Source organism: Oncorhynchus clarkii, chromosome 5 (assembly GCF_045791955.1).
Source record: "Oncorhynchus clarkii lewisi isolate Uvic-CL-2024 chromosome 5, UVic_Ocla_1.0, whole genome shotgun sequence".
NCBI classification, from domain to species: Eukaryota; Metazoa; Chordata; class Actinopteri; order Salmoniformes; family Salmonidae; genus Oncorhynchus; species Oncorhynchus clarkii.
Genome location: NC_092151.1, coordinates 9,946,875 through 9,969,997, shown reverse-complemented (window position 1 = coordinate 9,969,997; position 23,123 = coordinate 9,946,875). Strand labels below are relative to the sequence as shown.

Sequence of the window (23,123 nt, the reverse complement as noted above, 5' to 3'; positions counted from 1 at the left end):
GACTGAGAATGCACCAGTTCCCTTCTCTCTACCATACCTGAGAATACACCAGTTCCCTTCTCTCTACCATACCTGACTGAGAATACACCAGTTCCCTTCTCTCTACCATACCTGACTGAGAATATACCAGTTCCCTTCTCTCTACCATACCTGACTGAGAATACACCAGTTCCCTTCTCTCTACCATACCTGAGAATACACCAGTTCCCTTCTCTCTACCATACCTGACTGGGAATATACCAGTTCCCTTCTCTCTACCATACCTCACTGAGAATACACCAGTTCCCTTCTCTCTACCATACCTGACTGAGAATACACCAGTTCCCTTCTCTCTACCATACCTGACTGAGAATACACCAGTTCCCTTCTCTCTACCATACCTGACTGAGAATACACCAGTTCCCTTCTCTCTACCATACCTGACCGAGAATACACCAGTTCCCTTCTCTCTACCATACCTGACCTGAGAATACACCAGTTCCCTTCTCTCTACCATACCTGACTGAGAATATACCAGTTCCCTTCTCTCTACCATACCTGACTGAGAATACACCAGTTCCCTTCTCTCTACCATACCTGACTGAGAATATACCAGTTCCCTTCTCTCTACCATACCTGACTGAGAATACACCAGCTCCCTTCTCTCTACCATACCTGACTGAGAATATACCAGTTCCCTTCTCTCTACCATACCTGAGAATACACCAGTTCCCTTCTCTTTACCATACCTGACTGAGAATACACCAGCTCCCTTCTCTCTACCATACCTGACCGAGAATACACCAGTTCCCTTCTCTCTACCATACCTGACCGAGAATACACCAGCTCCCTTCTCTCTACCATACCTGACTGAGAATATACCAGCTCCCTTCTCTCTGCCATACCTGACTGAGAATGCACCAGTTCCCTTCTCTCTACCATACCTGACCGAGAATACACCAGTTCCCTTCTCTCTACCATACCTGACTGAGAATATACCAGTTCCCTTCACTCTACCATACCTGACTGAGAATACACCAGTTCCCTTCTCTCTACCATACCTGACTGAGAATATACCAGTTCCCTTCTCTCTACCATGCCTGACTGAGAATGCACCAGTTCCCTTCTCTCTACCATACCTGACCGAGAATACACCAGTTCCCTTCTCTCTACCATACCTGACTGAGAATGCACCAGTTCCCTTCTCTCTACCATACCTGAGAATACACCAGTTCCCTTCTCTCTACCATACCTGACTGAGAATACACCAGTTCCCTTCTCTCTACCATACCTGACTGAGAATATACCAGTTCCCTTCTCTCTACCATACCTGACTGAGAATACACCAGTTCCCTTCTCTCTACCATACCTGAGAATACACCAGTTCCCTTCTCTCTACCATACCTGACTGGGAATATACCAGTTCCCTTCTCTCTACCATACCTGACTGAGAATACACCAGTTCCCTTCTCTCTACCATACCTGACTGAGAATACACCAGTTCCCTTCTCTCTACCATACCTGACCGAGAATACACCAGTTCCCTTCTCTCTACCATACCTGACCTGAGAATACACCAGTTCCCTTCTCTCTACCATACCTGACTGAGAATATACCAGTTCCCTTCTCTCTACCATACCTGACTGAGAATACACCAGTTCCCTTCTCTCTACCATACCTGACTGAGAATATACCAGTTCCCTTCTCTCTACCATACCTGACTGAGAATACACCAGCTCCCTTCTCTCTACCATACCTGACTGAGAATATACCAGTTCCCTTCTCTCTACCATACCTGAGAATACACCAGTTCCCTTCTCTTTACCATACCTGACCGAGAATACACCAGCTCCCTTCTCTCTACCATACCTGACTGAGAATATACCAGCTCCCTTCTCTCTGCCATACCTGACTGAGAATGCACCAGTTCCCTTCTCTCTACCATACCTGACCGAGAATACACCAGTTCCCTTCTCTCTACCATACCTGACTGAGAATACACCAGTTCCCTTCTCTCTACCATACCTGACTGAGAATGCACCAGTTCCCTTCTCTCTACCATACCTGACCGAGAATACACCAGTTCCCTTCTCTCTACCATACCTGACTGAGAATACACCAGTTCCCTTCTCTCTACCATACCTGACTGAGAATACACCAGTTCCCTTCTCTCTACCATACCTGACTGAGAATGCACCAGTCCCCTTCTCTCTACCATACCTGAGAATACACCAGTTCCCTTCTCTCTACCATACCTGACTGAGAATACACCAGTTCCCTTCTCTCTACCATACCTGAGAATACACCAGTTCCCTTCTCTCTACCATACCTGACTGAGAATGCACCAGTTCCCTTCTCTCTACCATACCTGAGAATACACCAGTTCCCTTCTCTCTACCATACCTGACTGAGAATACACCAGTTCCCTTCTCTCTACCATACCTGACCGAGAATATACCAGTTCCCTTCTCTCTACCATACCTGAGAATACACCAGTTCCCTTCTCTCTACCATACCTGACTGAGAATACACCAGTTCCCTTCTCTCTACCATACCTGACCGAGAATACACCAGTTCCCTTCTCTCTACCATACCTGAGAATACCCCAGTCCCCTTCTCTCTACCATACCTGAGAATACACCAGTTCCCTTCTCTCTACCATACCTGACTGAGAATATACCAGTTCCCTTCTCTCTACCATACCTGACTGAGAATACACCAGTTCCCTTCTCTCTACCATACCTGAGAATACACCAGTTCCCTTCTCTCTACCATACCTGAGAATACACCAGTTCCCTTCTCTCTACCATACCTGACTGAGAATATACCAGTTCCCTTCTCTCTACCATACCTGACTGAGAATATACCAGTCCCCTTCTCTCTACCATATCTGAGAATGCACCAGTTCCCTTCTCTCTACCATACCTGACTGAGAATACACCAGCTCCCTTCTCTCTACCATACCTGACTGAGAATACACCAGTTCCCCTATGTCTGTCCCCCAACTCTTTCACATAGTAATAACACCTCTACTGTATGTCTGTCCCCTTGTCCCCCCCAGGTGATGGTGACCAACGTGACGTCACTCCTGAAGACAGTGAAGGCAGTGGAGGACGAGGCCACCAAGGGCACACGGGGACTGGAGGCCACCATTGAACACATCAAACAGGAACTGGCTGTGAGTGGCACTGGCACACAGAAATAGAATAACTAGAATTCCCATTCAAGTGACTGTTCTGTCATTCTATTTATATGCTATCACACCAGAGGACAGTTGTCTTGAAGTGTCACTGGACAGCAGAAGTTTCAACTCAAAATCAACCAGCTTTCATTTGAGAATAGAAGACACGTGTCCAGTTTGAGATGGAAATTTAACATAATCACTCATCATACACACGTCATACAATGCTGTAATACCGTATTCGAAAATTCTGTACATCAAATACACAATAGTGTATTTATCATCACAGTAAGCTATATTGTTAAGTTGAAAAATTATTTTGAAGAAAGATATTACATATTATAATCCTATATACACGTATGGGCCTTTTATATAATGTCCTATTATAACAAAAAGTCAAGTATTATAGCTACCAACAGGCTAAGTAAATAGTTACTGTTTTGTTCTCTCTCAGGTGTTCAGCAATGGCGATCCTCCCCCCAAGACGTCCACTCCAGAGGATTTCATCCGCATGACCAAAGGCATCACCCAGGCAACAGCCAAAGCAGTGGCTGCTGGGAACTCGTGTCGCCAGGAGGACGTAATCGCTACGGCCAACCTGAGCAGGAGGGCCATCGCCGACATGCTGCACTCGTGCAAGGTCAGAAAGGGGTCAAGACAACCCTTAGAGAAGATAAAGGTTATCTGAAAGTTATCTAACTCCTTGGAGCTATTCGCCCTCGACAACCTTAAAGGGATACTTCAAGATTTTGGCAATTAAGGCATTTTTTTCTACTTACCCGGAGTCCGATGAACTCATGGATGCCATTTGTATGTCTCTGTTTGAAGGTGGTTTCTGGAGCCATTGATAACTAGCATTAGCGCAATGACTGGAAGTCTATGGGAGCAGCTAGCATGCCAGTTGGAATGACGAGCTCTCTAATACCTTTTTGTAATTATCGAAGTGAATATTTATGAATACAGCAAAGAAAAACCCAATGTTATCTATTCGTGCACCAGTCATACATGTCCCATACTAATGTGTGTGTCTGTGTGGTCTCCACAGCAAGCCGCCTACCACCCAGAGGTCAGCAAGGAAGTTCAGAACCGGGCCCTGCGCTATGGCAACGAGTGTGCCTTGGGCTACCTGGGTCTGCTGGAGCATGTGCTAGTGGTAATATTACATGTATCTCTTATTTTAATATTATTTTATTTAAGTGGTAAGAAATGCCGCTGTTTGTCAAAGTGCTGATTTTTTTGCTGGGGATGTTTTGATGTGTAGGTGTTGGTTCAAGCCCACTAGCACTAAACAACATGAATCACTGAATCAAGGTGATGATTAGTTGAATCAGGTGCATTAGTGCTGAGCTGGAACAACATGAATCACTGGATCATGATTAGTTGAATCAGGTGCGTTAGTGCTGAGCTGGAACAACATGAATCACTGAATCATGATTAGTTGAATCAGGTGCATTAGTGCTGAGCTGGAACAACAGGCGCCACACACAGTAGATGTCCAAGACCAGAGTTAGTGGTGACCACCACTGCTGTCAGGGTTGTGGGGACTAGGGTGGGTATATTCTTACATGGGAGTTCATCTCAAGACCAACACCTCCCACATACCCCACATCCCCCTCCACCCCACACACCCTCTCCCAACCTTCACCCCACATCCCCCTCCTCCCGAGTGGTTTAGCGGTCTAAGGCACTGCATCTCAGTGCATGAGGCGTCACTACAGACACCCTGGTTCGAATCCAGACTGTATCACAACTGGCTATGATTGGGAGTCCTATAGCACAATTGGCCCAGTGTCGTCCAGGTTTGGCCGGCGTAGGTCGTCATTATAAATAAGACTTTGTTCTTAACTGACCTGCCTAGTTAAATAAAGGTTAAAATAAAAATAAATCATCTCCCTCCCTTCACCCCCTCCCTCCGTTCCTTCACCCCACATCTTTCAGAGGGCTCTGGATATGAGACCGTTTCAAACAGCAATTCCTATAGCTCCCAAAATACTAGACCTGCCCCTCTGCCCCCATAACTAAGCAAAGCGTGTCAATATTGTCCCAAGAGGTGTTGCCAAGACACACAATCACCAAACCCTCCCCCCACCACCACACAAAGAGATTAATTTACCATGTGATTTATGACATATCTGTTGCCATGGGACATAAAAAGCCTTATCTATCATTAAAACCAACCCATTGCCCCGCCCCCACTCCCAATGTCAGAGGTCACATATAATGTCAACGTCCTTTTTCCTCCTCAACACCCCCTGTCTAAGACGGGTCTAATTGGTGGGCGGGGAGCGCAAGGTGTTAAGCCACAGTCATGTCTATTATAGAGATGGTGTGTAGCAATCTCACTCCTCTAAGAAGGAAGGGATATCGGTTAACATGGGGACCACTAGAGCTCTTGGATTCCACTCAGGAACTAATCAGCAAGGGACTTCCTCAGGGTGCAGGGATATTGGAACTATATTTGGGAGCTGTTAAATTGCTTGTTTGGTTGCAAAAAGATAAATCAAAAGGGACAAATCGTAACTTGAAATCTGTGTGCTTACTTGGACGTTGACTGACTCAGACTTTCACATAAATCATGCATTGATGTCAATGGGAGATTTCAGACATTTTTTTGTCACATGCACAGATCTCAAGATAGAATTCTGCCATGATTAAGTTGTTCATTACTATAGATTTACGTGAAAATCAAACGATGTTAAGATGATATCACATTACGAACCATTTCCATGCACATTTTCTCACCTGGTATTTTCTTATACTTTCTCCACCGTGAAATGCAATGTCCACTAAAATGTAACCGAAAGGTCCTGATGAATTTTCTCTCCCCCCTCCCCCCAATTTCCCCCCAATTTCCTGTGAATGTTCTGGGTCTCACTGTTGACTGTGATGATGTAGCCGGTGAGTATTAGTTAGGGTATGTGATTGACTGCACGAGTGTGGAGCTACATTGACTCAGTTCTGGGGACATACTTTCACCGCCCTGAAAACACTGTCCTCAGCAGATCCTAGATCAGATCCACACATCTCTCCTTATCTGGCTCTAAAATTGTTAATACAATTATATTACCTCAGATCTACACTTACAGTGCCTTGCGAAAGTATTCGGCCCCCTTGAACTTTGCGACCTTTTGCCACATTTCAGGCTTCAAACATAAAGATATAAAACTGTATTTTTTTGTGAAGAATCAACAACAAGTGGGACACAATCATGAAGTGGAACGACATTTATTGGATATTTCAAACTTTTTTAACAAATCAAAAACTGAAAAATTGGGCGTGCAAAATTATTCAGCCCCTTTACTTTCAGTGCAGCAAACTCTCTCCAGAAGTTCAGTGAGGATCTCTGAATGATCCAATGTTGACCTAAATGACTAATGATGATAAATACAATCCACCTGTGTGTAATCAAGTCTCCATATAAATGCACCTGCACTGTGATAGTCTCAGAGGTCCGTTACAAAAAGATTTCCCAAGCTTTAAACATCCCAAGGAGCACTGTGCAAGCGATAATATTGAAATGGAAGGAGTATCAGACCACTGCAAATCTACCAAGACCTGGCCGTCCCTCTAAACTTTCAGCTCATACAAGGAGAAGACTGATCAGAGATGCAGCCAAGAGGCCCATGATCACTCTGGATGAACTGCAGAGATCTACAGCTGAGGTGGGAGACTCTGTCCATAGGACAACAATCAGTCGTATATTGCACAAATCTGGCCTTTATGGAAGAGTGGCAAGAAGAAAGCCTTTTCTTAAAGATATCCATAAAAAGTGTCGTTTAAAGTTTGCCACAAGCCACCTGGGAGACATGTGGAAGAAGGTGCTCTGGTCAGATGAAACCAAAATTGAACTTTTTGGCAACAATGCAAAACGTTATGTTTGGCGTAAAAGCAACACAGCTCATCACCCTGAACACACCATACCCACTGTCAAACATGGTGGTGGCAGCATCATGGTTTGGGCCTGCTTTTCTTCAGCAGGGACAGGGAAGATGGTTAAAATTGATGGGAAGATGGATGGAGCCAAATATAGGACCATTCTGGAAGAAAACCTGATGGAGTCTGCAAAAGACCTGAGACTGGGACGGAGATTTGTCTTCCAACAAGACAATGATCCAAAACATAAAGCAAAATCTACAATGGAATGGTTCAAAAATAAACATATCCAGGTGTTAGAATGGCCAAGTCAAAGTCCAGACCTGAATCCAAATCGAGAATCTGTGGAAAGAACTGAAAACTGCTGTTCACAAATACTCTCCATCCAACCTCACTGAGCTCGAGCTGTTTTGCAAGGAGGAATGGGAAAAAATGTCAGTCTCTCGATGTGCAAAACTGATAAAGACATACCCCAAGCGACTTACAGCTGTAATCGCAGCAAAAGGTGGCGCTACAAAGTATTAACTTAAGGGGGCTGAATAATTTTGCACGCCCAATTTTTCAGTTTTTGATTTGTTAAAAAAGTTTGAAATATCCAATAAATGTCGTTCCACTTCATGATTGTGTCCCACTTGTTGTTGATTCTTCACAAAAAAATACAGTTTTATATCTTTATGTTTGAAGCCTGAAATGTGTCAAAAGGTCGCAAAGTTCAAGGGGGCCGAATACTTTCGCAAGGCACTGTACCTGGCTCTCAAGCTGGTTTTAAAGAAAAGGTTAGCTTTTTTTTTTTTTTACAACCAAATAAAATGTTTTCGTTTCACTTGTTTTTGAGAAACCAGAGATTCACTTCCTCATCCTCATTGTGTAGTATGGAAGCTCAAAAAACACATATGTATTCTTTCAAACGGAAACACTCTCAGCATAGTGATGTGGGTCTTTTAAAAGTTGTAAACATAAAATTGTGTCGTTCCGAACTTTATCCGCAAGATAATTTCACACAAAATGTAATATAATAGCTACTAGAAGCGGTAGTATTCTAATACTAGAAGTGGTAGTATTCTAATACTAGAAGTGGTAGTATCCTAATACTAGAAGTGGTAGTATCCTAATACTAGAAGTGGTAGTATCCTAATATGGTAGTATCCTAATATGGTAGTATCCCAATACTAGAAGCGGAGGTATCCTAATATGGTAGTATCCTAATATGCTAGTATCCCAATACTAGAAGCGGTAGTATCCTAATATGGTAGTATCCTAATACTAGAAGCGGTAGTATCCCAATACTAGAAGCGGTAGTATCCTAATATGGTAGTATCCTAATACTAGAAGCGGTAGTATCCCAATACTAGAAGCGGTAGTATCCTAATATGGTAGTATCCCAATACTAGAAGCGGTAGTATCCTAATATGGTAGTATCCCAATACTAGAAGCGGTAGTATCCTAATATGGTAGTATCCCAATACTAGAAGCGATAGTATCCTAATTCTAGAAGCGGTAGTATCCTAATACTAGAAGCGGTAGTATCCTAATATGGTAGTATCCCAATACTAGAAGCGATAGTATCCTAATATGGTAGTATCCCAATACTAGAAGCGATAGTATCCTAATTCTAGAAGCGGTAGTATCCTAATACTAGAAGCGGTAGTATCCTAATATGGTAGTATCCCAATACTAGAAGCGGTAGTATCCTAATACTAGAAGCGGTAGTATCCTAATATGGTAGTATCCCAATACTAGAAGCGATAGTATCCTAATTCTAGAAGTGGTAGTATCCTAATACTAGAAGTGATAGTATCCTAATATGGTAGTATCCTAATATGGTAGTATCCCAATACTAGAAGCGGAGGTATCCTAATATGGTAGTATCCTAATATGGTAGTATCCCAATACTAGAAGCGGTATTATCCTAATATGTTTGTATCACAATACTAGAAGCGATAGTATCCTAATTCTAGAAGCGGTAGTATCCTAATATGGTAGTATCCTAATAATAGAAGCGGTAGTATCCTAATATGGTAGTATCCTAATAATAGAAGCGGTAGTATCCTAATATGGTAGTATCCTAATTCTAGAAGTGGTAGTATCCTAATACTAGAAGCGGTAGTATCCTAATATGGTAGTATCCTAATACTAGAAGTGGTAGTATCCTAATAATCGAAGCGGTAGTATCATAATATGGTAGTATCCCAATACTAGAAGTGGTAGTATCCTAATATGGTAGTATCCTAATATGGTAGTATCCTAATACTAGAAGTGGTAGTATCCTAATACTAGAAGCGGTAGTATCCTAATATGGTAGTATCCTAATACTAGAAGCGGTAGTATCCTAATATGGTAGTATCCTAATACGAGAAGCGGTAGTATCCTAATATGGTAGTATCCTAATATGGTAGTATCCTAATACTAGAAGTGGTAGTATCCTAATACTAGAAGCGGTAGTATCCTAATATGGTAGTATCCTAATACTAGAAGCGGTAGTATCCTAATATGGTAGTATCCTAATACGAGAAGCGGTAGTATCCTAATATGGTAGTATCCTAATAATAGAAGCGGTAGTATCCTAATTCTAGAAGCGGTAGTATCCTAATACTAGAAGCGGTAGTATCCTAATATGGTAGTATCCTAATACTAGAAGCGGTAGTATCCTAATATGGTAGTATCCTAATACGAGAAGCGGTAGTATCCTAATATGGTAGTATCCTAATAATAGAAGCGGTAGTATCCTAATTCTAGAAGCGGTAGTATCCTAATACTAGAGGCGGTAGTATCCTAATATGGTAGTATCCCAATACTAGAAGCGGCAGTATCCTAATACTAGAGGCGGTAGTATCCTAATATGGTAGTATCCCAATACTAGAAGTGGTATTATCCTAATATGGTAGTATCCTAATTCTAGAAGTGGTAGTATCCCAATACTAGAAGCGGTAGTATCCTAATATGGTAGTATCCTAATACTAGAAGCGGTAGTATCCTAATATGGTAGTATCCTAATACTAGAAGTGGTAGTATCCTAATATGGTAGTATCCTAATACTCTGAAGCGATAGTACCCTAATTCTAGAAGCGGTAGTGTCATAATATGATAGTATCCTAATATGGTAGTATCCCATTTCTAGAAGCGGTAGTATCCTAATAATAGAAGTGGTAGTATCCCAATACTAGAAGCGGTAGTATCCTAATATGGTAGCATCCTAATACTAGAAGTGGTAGTATCCTAATATGGTAGTATCCCAATTCTAGAAGTGGTACTATCCTAATTCTAGAAGCGGTAGTATCCTAATATGGTAGTATCCCAATACTAGAAGCGATAGTATCCCAATACTAGAAGTGGTAGTATCCCAATACTAGAAGCGGTAGTATCCTAATTCTAGAAGAGGTAGTGTCTTAATATGGTAGTATCCTAATACTGGAAGCGGTAGTATCCTAATATGGTAGTATCCTAATATGGTAGTATCCTAATTCTAGAAGCGGTAGTATCCTAATACTATAAATAATGTTAGATTTTTAGCAAGTTGACACATCAATGCATCGAGAAATACAGAGATTGTTCTTAACACATATGCAACTAATGTTATCTCGCTGCATGGAGATTTGCGTTTGTCATAATGTGTGTACAAGGTATATGTACATAATGTGTTTGTGCCCGAGTGTGTTGGAATTCTTTGCCTGAGTGCACAATACACACAACTCATTACTTTCCCATGTCCTGTATTGTTTCAAAAGTGTAAGTTCCTTATTCTAGTTCTCCATGACCTTGGGGCTCAGGTCAACTCATTACGTGTGTGTGTGTGTTACTCCTGTGTGTAAATGTGACTTTCCTGTGTGTGTTACGTCCGTGTGTAGACCTACGTACAGTATGTTTTTGCGTGTAGCTAGCGGCCATGCCACCCATTCCTGTGCAGCCACGCTGCTCCTCTTGTCTTTTCCTAGTAGCGCATCTGAATGAACTGGAGCGCAGCGTGCCTCGGCGCAGTGTGTCCCACAGGCACAGAGCACTGTTAATGCCCTGCACCTGTCATCTGCCAGGCCCAACTGGCCAGGTCCATCTCACTGGAGGACACTCTGAGGACACTGACACACACACACATAATGAGTGGGGCACTGCCTGGGGCTGGTTGGAGCCATGTACTGTATATGTTATACTGAGTTTGACTGTTTGAGGCTAGACGTCTATAGACCATGCCATGTTGGCACCAAATGTTCCAAGGCTGGTACTTTCTGGTGAGAATGCATTGTAATGGCTGAACTCTGAACTAGTTAGCTGAACTCTATCTATGGCTGAGTCTGAAAGCATTACTAGCTGTCAAATCTTGTTTCCTGAATTCCTGTCAAAGCTCATTGCAGGAGGACCGAGGGAGGTACTTTGGATCCTCTCATCCAATGAGCTTTGAGAGGAATTGCAGAAACCAGTACAGGGGTAAGCAAAGATTTGATGTCTGGTAACATATTCAGACACTGCCTATGGCTCTTGGATAACCCACCCTCTCCCACTACCACCCTGCCACTACCAACTAGCAAGCTCTTCCCACATGATCACCCATGTCCATATCCAATTGGACTAAACTGCTAATGTGCTTTGGCATGTGGAGGCTGAATGGTTTATGTTTGTTAACAAGGTGTCTTTGTAGCACCTTTTATTTATTGCTTAATGTAAATAGCCTGATATCTTTATCTTAAATTTGTCACCCAATTCTTTTTAAAGACCTTTAACTGTGAGTTCGAAATAGTCTCATGGTCCTAAATGGAAGACCCAGCAGTGTTACATTTTCATGGTCCTAAATGGAAGACCCAGCAGTGTTACATTTTCATGGTCCTAAATGGAAGACCCAGCAGTGTTACATTTTCATGGTCCTAAATGGAAAACCCAGCAGTGTTACATTTTCATGGCCCTAAATGGAAGACCCAGCAGTGTTACATTTTCATGTTCCCAAATGGAAGACTCCATTGTCTTAGTAGGTATAGCAGGTGACATCCAGAAGCCCAGATTGAATTGCAATGTCTTGAAGACGTCAATGGAGGCTGTGGCTCACTCTCTCAAGTAGTCTTTCTAGGATTCCTCCTATCTCCTCCTCCTTAACTGTATTAGAGGAGAAGGTCCAATGTCTTTTGAGGAGAGAGGATACGAGGAAAGATTCATTGCGAAAGATCCCCTGTCTTTGGCTGCAGTGTTAGTTTTACAAAGACCCTAGTAGAGAGAGAGAGACTAACTAACTGTTGTTGTCTCTCCTTTGTCCCCTTCCCACAGATCATCCAGAAGCCCAGCCACGAGCTCAAGCAGCAGTTGGCTAACTACTCCAAGCGCGTGGCAGGCTCCGTCACCGAGCTCATCCAGGCCGCTGAGGCCATGAAGGGTACCTTGACCTCTTATTATTACAGAACTACATTCCCCACGTGTCGCTCTTCCACCTCTCCCCTCCTTAAGGCATCAGCAGGCTGGCTGATCGTTTGGCTGGCGCCTAGCTGAATTCAGCTAGACGAAATGAACTCCCTTAAAATACCTTTGCTTAAAAACAAGAAAGAAGCGGCATAGCCATAGCGAGTATTCACTTCCTCAAAATAGTCTGAATTAATCTAAGATAACTCAAGAAATCTGTCATATATTTTCAGCAAACTACATCTAACTAAGTTGTTTGGTGCAGTATTTCTCAATTAAAAAAGTGTGCATGAAAACGATTAGTCTCTCGTTGCGTGACGAGAGACTTTATTGAAGAATCTCTACTGTTAACCAATCACAGACGAAGGGGTGTAGACTTTATTGAAGAATCTCTACTGTTAACCAATCACCGACGAAGGGGTGTAGACTTTATTGAAGAATCTCTACTGTTAACCAATCACCGACGAAGGGGCGTAGACTTTCGGCTCCAAACTTCGGCTTGCCTCTAGAAACTATGTTGTGCGCCTGAACAGCTGAAAAACCCTTACCGATGACCAAAAACCAACAAAAACATCACAAAATGTTGTCATAATATATGCATGAACTCTTCTGAACTGTTTTGGCTGGGAAGCATGAGGACGCCTTTATCCAAAAGGCAGCATGGCAGCTTTCCATGGCTGTAGTTGATTTAGTAGGCAGCGTGGCAGCTTCCCATGGCAGCTTTCCATGGCTGTAGTTTATTTAGGAGGAAGCGTGGCAGCTTCCCATGGCAGCTTTTCATGGCTGTAGTTGATTTAGTAGGCAGTATGGCAGCTTCCCATGGCTGTCGTTTATTTAGTAGGCAGTATGGCAGCTTCCCATGGCTGTCGTTTATTTAGGAGGAAGCATGGCAGCTTCCCATGGCTGTCGTTTATTTAGGAGGAAGCGTGGCAGCTTCCCATGGCAGCTTTCCATGGCTGTAGTTGATTTAGTAGGCAGTATGGCAGCTTCCCATGGCAGCTTTCCATGGCTGTAGTTGATTTAGTAGGCAGTATGGCAGCTTCCCATGGTTGTAGTTTATTTCTGAAAGTTGTCCCCTCCCCCTCCGGCCTAGCTTGCGATTGCGTCACAGATCTAATAGGGCAGGATGGGTGTTAGCAGCATGATTGAAACCCGGCGGAGATATTGCTTACACCTATACCTAGTCATGTTAGATTTGTTAAGCACATCGAACGAGGGCAGAAAGAAAGGAAGGGTAGCACCTCTCTGGAATGAGACTCAGCCCAAGTCTTTCAGAGAGAGGGGGGCCCCGCATAACGTTTACTCAATTTACAGCCCCCCCCCCCCCCCCCCCCCCCCCAGCTGCTGCCCCGACAGGCCCTTCTCTTTCACACGGCCGTCTCCAGTCCCCATCCTGGAGGTGTCAAGAACAAGCCGCGCGTCGTCCTCAAGCCAGCACCATGAGCACATCGCCCACCGATTTAGAGGGGAAATACTAGAGCCCCCCCAAAGAGCAATCTTCTGCAGTCCCCGATAGAGATGCTTTAGCCTGAAAGGGAATCCTCGCCGCTGGCTTGGTGATAATGCCACGTCTTGATTTAACAGACGATGAGACAGGAACGTCTATATCTGCTCTCTGGTAAAAGACGTAGAGATTGATGTGGTGAGCAGTACGTGGTAACAGCCCACTGAAAGGCTGTCCATCATATCGGCAGTATGAATACATTACCAACCTAAAGACATGAGTAGGACAGAGGATGTGGAAAGCAGTGGCGGTCAGTGCTGTTTAAAATCAGTGAGATTTATGACCATGTCCTTATTTGTGTTACAGCATATTGGATGACTCTCATTCATAATCCATTCACCCAGCTCAATGTAACGTCAATAGGTTTAGGCTACTACACGATACTCAAATTTTCCCCATACCCATCATGAGGTTGCTACAACCTAGGCTACGAATGAAAGTTTATAACATAGGTGCACAGGTCAAGAGACAAGTTTGAGTAATCAAGGTGACAGACAGTGACACATTCAATACCGCCTTGCACACTCTTGCCTGCATCTAAGCTGATCTAGGGTGTAATCATTAGTACAAACTCAGGTAGGTTTAGCCCGATTTCGTTCCATTTGCTTTAGTTTAACCTGTTGCGACGACCAAACCCGGATCCGGGATTCTATTTATAGACCTAAGCTCATTACCATAACGCAACGTTAACTATTCATGTAAAATCGCAAATGAAATGAAATAAATATGCTATCTCTCAAGCTTAGCCTTTTGTTAACAACACTGTCATCTCAGATTTTCAAAATATGCTTTTCAACCATAGGAAAACAATCATTTGTGTAACAGTAGCTAGCTAGCGTAGCATTTAGCGTTAGCATTAGCGTTAGCATTTAGCAGGCAACTATCACAAAAACAAGTAAAGCCTTCAAATAAAATAACTTACCTTTGAAGAACTTCTGATGTTTTCAATGAGGAGACTCTGTTAGATAGCAGATGCTCAGTTTTTCCAAAAAGATTATTTGTGTATTAGAAATAGCTCCGTTTTGTACATCACATTTGGCTACCAAAAAAAAAAAAAAAAAAAAACGAAAATTCAGCCCTCAAAACGCGAACTTTTTCCCAAATTAACTCCATAATATCGACTGAAACATGGCAAACGTGGTTTAGAATCAATCCTCAAGGTGTTTTTCCACATATCTCTTCGATGATATATCCTTTGTGGAAGCCTGGTTTCTCCTTGCTCTCAAATGGAAAAATAATTGGACCTGGCTTTGCGCTCCAATTTCGACGCAGGGACACCAGGCGGACACTTGGAAAATGTAGTCTCTTATGGTCAATCTTCCAATGATATGCCTACAAATACGTCACAATGCTGCAAACACCTTGGGGAAACGACAGAAAGTGTAGGCTCATTCCTTGCGCAATCACAGCCATATAAGGAGGCAATGGAAAACAGAGCTTCAGAGATTCTGCTCATTTCCTGGTTGACGTATCATCTTGGTTTCGCCTGTAGAATGAGTTCTGGGGCACTTACAGACAATATCTTTGCAGATTCTGAAACTTCAGAGTGTTTTCTTTCCAAAACGGTCAATAATATGCATAGTCGAGCATCTTTTCGTGACAAAATATTGCGCTTATAACGGGAACGTTTTTTATCCAAAAATGAAATAGCGCCCCTAGAGATCCAAGAGGTTAAGAAACGTTTTTCAACAGAATCTGCGGAATAAATACACCCCTGATCACCCGCACAAACAGTTCACTTTTGTATCTGCCACATACAAACCGCATCATCACTTAGCCTTAGCCAGCTAGCTAACATAAATATAATTATTTTCTGTTTGAACCAAGTTCAGTAGGCTAAATTAGCTAGCTGCATTAGCTAAGTGAAAGTGAAAAAAATACAATCAAATATATATAGCTAATTTGTTCAAAACTGTTCAACTATTGTCTTTCTCTTTGAGTCAACCACTCACCACATTTTATGCACTGCAGTGCTAGCTAGCTGTAGCTTATTATTTCAGTACTAGATTAATACTCTTATCCATTGATTGGGTGGACAACATATCAGTTCATACTGCAAGAGCTCTGATAGGTTGGAGGATGTCCTCCAGAAGTTGTCATCATTACTGTGTAAGTCTTTGGAAGGGGTGAGAACAATGGGCCTCCTAGGTTTTGTATTGAAGTAAATATACCCAGAGGAGGATGGAAAATAGCTGTCCTCCGGCTACACCATGGTGCTACCCTACAGAGTGCTGTTGAGGCTACTGTAGACCTTCATTGCAAAACAGTGTGTTTTAATCAGTTATTTGGTGGCGTGAATAGATATATTAGTTTTATCTAAAAAGGATAACTTAAATATTCACTTTTTTCACTGGTGGAAAGGAAATCTATATTCCTTTGGAAGAGAACTATAACAGTGTGTATATGGTAACCATGTGATGTTGAATGTGATGCACTGGACCAATGGGCTACCAACACACTGTATATACCTGCAAAATGAATGTTTATTACCATTCCATTTTGAGAGTACAACTTTGAGGCATATTGTTCTGTGTGACAAAAACTGTTATGAAGATAACCATGTGATGTACTGTACAGGAGCATTCAGTAATGCCTCATAGTGACCATAAATAAGAGTACTGTTGTTTAGCACTAACATGTCGTTTGTGTGTGTCAACAGGAACGGAATGGGTGGACCCCGAGGACCCCACGGTCATCGCTGAGAACGAGCTTCTGGGAGCTGCTGCTGCCATTGAAGCAGCCGCCAGGAAACTGGAGCTGCTGAGGCCCCGCACCAAACCCAAGGTGAGGAGGCTTTTTCTGCCCGCGTCAGGAGGTCCCCATGCCTCGCCCAGCCAGCTAAGCCTCTCTGCAGGGGACAAAGTCACATACTAACCCTCCACCTATGGATAAGAGACCATGTGTTGGTGCTCCACTCCTCGTGCAAAGGGTTACGCAGCCTTGACCTCAAGGATAGAGGCCTCCTAGACTAGTTAGCTGTCCGCTGTCCACTTTGAACACTCCTAGAGTAATAATACCGTCCACTTAAAATGTCTAGATATTAGAGGTTGACTAATTTATGATTTTTCAATACCGATTATTGGAGGACCAAAAAAGCTGATACCGATTAATCGGCCAATTATTTTTATTTTTTTGTTATAATGACAATTACAACAATACTGAATGAACACTTATTTTAACTTAATATAATACATCAATAAAATCAATTTAGCCTCAAATAAATAATGAAACATGTTCAATTTGGTTTAAATAATGCAAAAACAAAGTGTTGGAGAAGAAAGTAAAAGTGCAATATGTGCCATGTTAGAAAGCTAACATTTAAGTTCCTTTTAACATGAGTCTTCAATATTTCCAGGTAAGAAGTTTCAGGTTGTAGTTATTATAGGAATTATAGGACTATTTCGCTCTATACCATTTGTATTTCATTAACCTTTGACTATTGGATGTTCTTATAGGCACTTTAGTATTGCCAGTGTAACAGTATAGCTTCCGTCCCTCTCCTCGCTCCTCCCTGGGCTCGAACCAGGAACACAACGACAACAGCCACCCTCGAAGCAGCGTTACCCATGCAGAGCAAGGGAAACAACCACTCCAAGGCTCAGAGCGAGTGACGTTTGAAACGCAATTAGCGTGCACCCCGCTAACTAGCTAGCCATTTCACATTGGTTACACCAGCCTAATCTCGGGAGTTGATAGGCTTGAAGTCATAAACAGCTGCTGGCAAATGCACGAAAGTGCTGTTTGAATCAATGCTTACAAGCCTGCTGGTGCCTTCCACCGCTCAGTCAGACTGCTCTATCAAATCATAGACTTAGTTATAACTTGATAACACACAGAAATACGAGCCTTAGGTCATTAATATGGCCGAATCCAGAAACTATGATCTCGAAAACAAGACGTTTATTCTTTCAGTAAAATACGGAACCGTTCCGTATTTTATCTAATGGGTGGCATCCATAAGTCTAAATATTGCTGTTACATTGCACAACCTTCAATGTTATGTCATAATTACGTAATATTCTGGCAAATTAGGCTGCCCAAACTGTTGCATATACACTGACTCTGCGTGCAATGAACGCAAGAGAAGTGACACAATTTCACCTGGTTAATATTTCCTGCTCACCTGGATTTCTTTTAGCTAAATATTCAGGTTTAAAAATATATACTTCTGTGTATTGATTTTAAGATAGGCATTGATGTTTATGGTTAGGTACACATTGGAATAAGGACAGTCCTTTTTTGCGAATACGCACTGCATCGTTAATATGCAACACGCTAGATAAACTAGTAATATCATCAACCATGTGTAGTTAACTAGTGATTGTGTTAAGATTGATTGATTGTTTTTTTACAAGATAAGTTTAATGCTAGCTAGTAACTTACCTTGGCTTACTGCATTTGCGTAACAGGCAGGCTCCTCGTGGAGTGCAATGAGAGGCAGGTGGTTAGAGCGTTGGACTAGTTAACTGTAAGGTTGCAAGATTGAATCCCCGAGCTGACAAGGTAAAAATCTGTTGTTCTGCCCCTGAACAAGGCAGTTAACCCACCGTTCCTAGGCCGTCATTGAAAGTAAGAATGTGTTCTTAACTGACTTGCCTAGTTAAATAAAGATTAAATAAAGGTGTAAAAAAATATATTATAATAATACAAATTTTTAAAAATCGGTTTCCGATTGTTATGAAAACTTGAAATCGGCCCCAATTAATCGGCCATTCCGATAAATCGGTCGACCTCTACTAGATATCCATTTAGATGTCCATGCTTGAGTTGGGGGCTTGAGTTACATACTATAGTTGACACCCTCTGTACTCATCATAGTGGTGTATAGTAGAACAGGCCTATTAACACCACTCAGGATGTGTATTGTAAACGCATCCTCAACTTGTCGCGCCATAAAGTAGGTTATGGCGTGTTTAACGTGTTTCGTGACTCCAACATTCTCTGTGTTTTGTTAACAGGAAGCGGACGAGAGCCTGAACTTCGAGGAGCAGATCCTGGAGGCGGCCAAATCGATCGCAGCCGCCACCAGTGCTCTGGTCAAAGCTGCCTCAGCCGCCCAGAGGGAACTGGTGGCACAAGGGAAGGTAAGCGCACCAGAGTTATCAGTACGGTATGGGGCCTACCCAGGGGGCAATTCACTGATTGAAATAATGTAATTTTGATGTCTTTTCAACCAGTTTTGCCCAGCTATGTCTGCTGGAAATTAACGTCTAACTTAACTCATGCTGTAGTCATTCAACACCGTCTGAGTGGCCCAGGCCTGATTTACACTCTCCCCGGGCCTGATTTACACTCTCCCCGTGCCTGATTTACACTCTCTCCGGGCCTGATTTACACTCTCCCCGGGCCTGATTTACACTCTCCCCGGGCCGGCTTTACACTCTCCCCGGGCCTGATTTACACTCTCCCCGGGCCTGATTTACACTCTCCCCGTGCCTGATTTACACTCTCTCCGGGCCTGATTTACACTCTCCCCGGGCCTGATTTACACTCTCCCCGGGCCGGCTTTACACTCTCCCCGGGCCTGATTTACACTCTCCCCGGGCCTGATTTACACTCTCCCCGGGCCTGATTTACACTCTCCCCGTGCCTGATTTACACTCTCTCCGGGCCTGATTTACACTCTCCCCGGGCCTGATTTACACTCTCCCCGGGCCGGCTTTACACTCTCCCCGGGCCGGCTTTACACTCTCCCCGGGCCTGATTTACACTCTCTCCGGGCCCGTGTGCCCAGACTAACTCTCTCCACAGACCAGACTGACTCTCTCCCCAGATCTGTGTGCTCAGACTAACTCTCCCTCTCTCTTTTGTTGTGCTCTCTCAGGTCGGTGCGTGCCCAGCCAATGCAGTGGATGATGGACAGTGGTCTCAAGGTCTCATTTCAGCCGTAAGTGTCACTGTAATTCCTTAACCAGTAGATTAGGTATTAGAACATTCCTTAACCAGTAGATGAGGTATTAGAACATTCCTTAACCAGTAGATGAGGTATTAGAACATTCCTTAACCAGTAGATGAGGTATTAGAACATTCCTTAACCAGTAGATGAGGTATTAGAACATTCCTTAACCAGTAGATGAGGTATTAGAACATTCCTTAACCAGTAGATGAGGTATTAGAGCATTCCTTAAGCAGTAGATGAGGTATTTGAATATTCCTTAACCAGTAGATGAGGTATTAGAGCATTCCTTAAGCAGTAGATGAGGTATTTGAATATTCCTTAACCAGTAGATGAGGTATTAGAGCATTCCTTAAGCAGTAGATGAGGTATTTGAATATTCCTTAACCAGTAGATGAGGTATTAGAGCATTCCTTAAGCAGTAGATGAGGTATTTGAATATTCCTTAACCAGTAGATGAGGTATTTGAATATTCCTTAACCAGTAGATGATCAAAATCTACCTAAAGTAGCACCATTACTAAGGAATATAACTTATTCATATTTATGGTGGCATCATTTCTTGTCTACACATGTGAATTAACAATAGAGGCATTCATGTATCTCACCGATTTGATGATAAACAGAATACATTCACAACCCTCTTCTCCAACTCTCTGTTCCACTAGGCCCGAATGGTTGCTGCAGCGACCAGCAACCTGTGCGAGGCGGCCAACTCGGCGGTGCAGGGCCACGCCAGCGAGGAGAAGCTCGTCAGCTCAGCCAAGCAGGTGTCTGCCTCCACTGCCCAGCTCCTGGTGGCCTGCAAGGTCAAGGCTGACCAGGACTCCCAGACCATGAAGAGGCTACAGGTCAGAGTGCTATGTACTTATAGAACTTCTCCCATTGTGTCCTCCACCCCCCCCCCCCACCCCCACGCCCGGCAGCTGCTCTGTCTGCTCAGTCTGTACATAAAAACTAATGTGATGAGGGGGGGGGGGGTGTCAGTTGATAATAAACAGTCAGTCAAAAGGTTTTTCAATGGTGAAACAGTGGTAAACTTGCTATGACTCTGTCATTAAGACTGAGTATCCCATAGTGTCATTAAGACTGAGTATCCCATAGTGTCATTAAGACTGAGTATCCCATAGTGTCATAAAGACTGAGTATCCCATAGTGTCATAAAGACTGAGTATCCCATAGGGTGGTGATGTGTGTCTTTGTTGTTTTTAGCACAGCCTTAACCCTCGCAGTGAAGCAATTCCTGATTTGGTCACAGTGATTTCCGTTTTGTATGCTATTAGTCTTTAATGGCTACAGACACTGTCAATACCCACTGTACCTTTTCTTACCCTGCCTTACCCTGCCATTTGATTTTAATTGTGGCTTTTGTATCTACTGCCTCTTCAACAATAACGTTTAGACCAGCTTAGACCAGTCCTTCTGGGGTTCTGCAGTTTTTATTTCTTAGAAACATTTTTTTGTTGTCAAAGACCACAGTTGGGGCTCATTTGAAGGAGGCCGGAGCTGAGAAATGGTTTCCGAGGGAGGGAGACATGTCACGGTCTAAATCAATGGCTCTATCTATTAACATCCCATTGCTACAGTATTTCTAGAAGTGTCTGTTCCATAAAGAAAAGGACGGGTGAGGAGACACACACCCCCCCCCCCTTGTCTATTGTCTCCAAAGGCCCCAATCTTTTTCTCCATTTGATAAGTACTGCGAGGAGCCAACTCATTCAGACCTCAGTAGAAACGTATCTGTCAGTATTCTCTGGTGACACAGCAGAAGATAAATTTAACTTCCTGTTTAGCAAACTATCTTTTAGAGGTGTGTCGTCATGGAAACTCATAATTTCCAGAATCCATATATGGAGGGTATTCTGTTTCAGAACTGTGTGTGAAAATCAGAAGTCCAGCCTATCAAAACTGTCCCAGCATTACTGACGTGGGCCATCCACAGTCAGTCCACTCTCTGGAAATAGTCGATCCTGTGTAGTTACAGGATCTCCCCCCAGCTCTATGCACACCAACCAGCCAACCGGCTCATATTCTCTCATCCCAATCAGCAGCGGCTTATCTCCTGCTGTTCCGGGCTTGCAGCTGCTGCTGGGTCATTCCCATATAGTTGTGTATACAGTGTCTCTCAAAACAACATACATTGCCTTTGAAAATGTCGTAACCCTAGCTGCGGCCTTTGATTACTGCCACACTGGAGAAGTTGAAGACTCCACGTTTGTTTCCAATCCCTTTGGAAAGGCCATGTAGTTAGTCAACGTTGCCTGGCTATTAAACCTGTTAAGATTAAGAGTCGATTGTAGTGCTTGTGTGGTAGGTAAGTGGCCGCAGGGTGTATGGGTATTCTGACTGGCCCTGACATGAAGTGAAGGGTTATCAGACCAGAGGGGGTTAAATAGTCATTATACAATGGTTGGATGGGAATTGCCATTGTTAGTCTATCCGGCCTATGATATACTAGACAACATACACATGGCCACATTCATAAAAAAGTGCCATAGCTTACGTCGTTGCTTAGCAACGCACTGCTACTACTACGACTACAGATCCACTGTCTCCTCTGCCCAGCCATGCAACTTATACATCTGATTTCCATTGTAAAAAGCCTCGACAATTGATAAACACGAAAAAAAGAAACAAAATGCAGCTAGTTTCCAGTCTTAACAGCTCCAGTTTGAAGTGAATTGTTAGCTGTGTAGTTGGCTAGCTAGCAAGGGAGGTATAGACTCCATAGCAACCATTTTTGTTTGCCATAGCAACCTGCAAAGTTCTAGAACAATCCACCAGTGCTTAGGTAGTTTTGCTTTACATAGCAGTTAATATGAATAACACTTGACAACCAGTGTTGGTGAATGTAGTATCACGTTTTGTTGAAAAATGTATGATTTGGAAATCATCTGGGTTTTTAATGCTGTTAACCCTTTGTATAAAATCAATAATGTTATGACATGTTTTTTTCATGGCTGTGATGTGGTGATAGCCATGAGGCAAATTGCTAAATGAAGCCATATACTGCACATCCCTGACATACTCGACAAATGAGAGAACGGAACACTGACAGCAGTGTTGACTGCTGTCGGATCAAAGTGGTATGGAAATACACCTCAGGAAAGGATAGCAATCTATTTTTACAACTGTGTATATCAAATGTATGAAACAAAACCACTTGGGGTTTGTACGAGATATTTTTCCTTGGGCATAAAAAATAAAACAATGAACCCACTACCGAGCCAAGCCAAACCAAACTGTGCTGCCCCTGCCTGGTGACGATTCCTCCATAGTTGCTGGAAGGGTGCTGAAAATGACTGAAAGAAAAAT

The 23,123-nt window shown here is 43.0% G+C and overlaps 1 protein-coding gene across 2 annotated transcripts in view; it reads left to right on the top strand.

Moving 5' to 3' along the window:
• Positions 1-23,123, top strand: part of LOC139408319 (talin 1) — a 160,602-nt gene that overhangs the window by 133,930 nt on the left and 3,549 nt on the right. For both annotated transcript variants that reach the window (XM_071152056.1, XM_071152055.1), the window contains 8 exons: positions 3,041-3,157; positions 3,615-3,800; positions 4,206-4,313; positions 12,281-12,386; positions 16,573-16,697; positions 18,872-18,997; positions 19,738-19,800; positions 20,477-20,659. In XM_071152056.1, the coding sequence (XP_071008157.1) occupies positions 3,041-3,157; positions 3,615-3,800; positions 4,206-4,313; positions 12,281-12,386; positions 16,573-16,697; positions 18,872-18,997; positions 19,738-19,800; positions 20,477-20,659 (1,014 nt within the window). The remainder of the gene's footprint in view (positions 1-3,040; positions 3,158-3,614; positions 3,801-4,205; positions 4,314-12,280; positions 12,387-16,572; positions 16,698-18,871; positions 18,998-19,737; positions 19,801-20,476; positions 20,660-23,123) is intronic.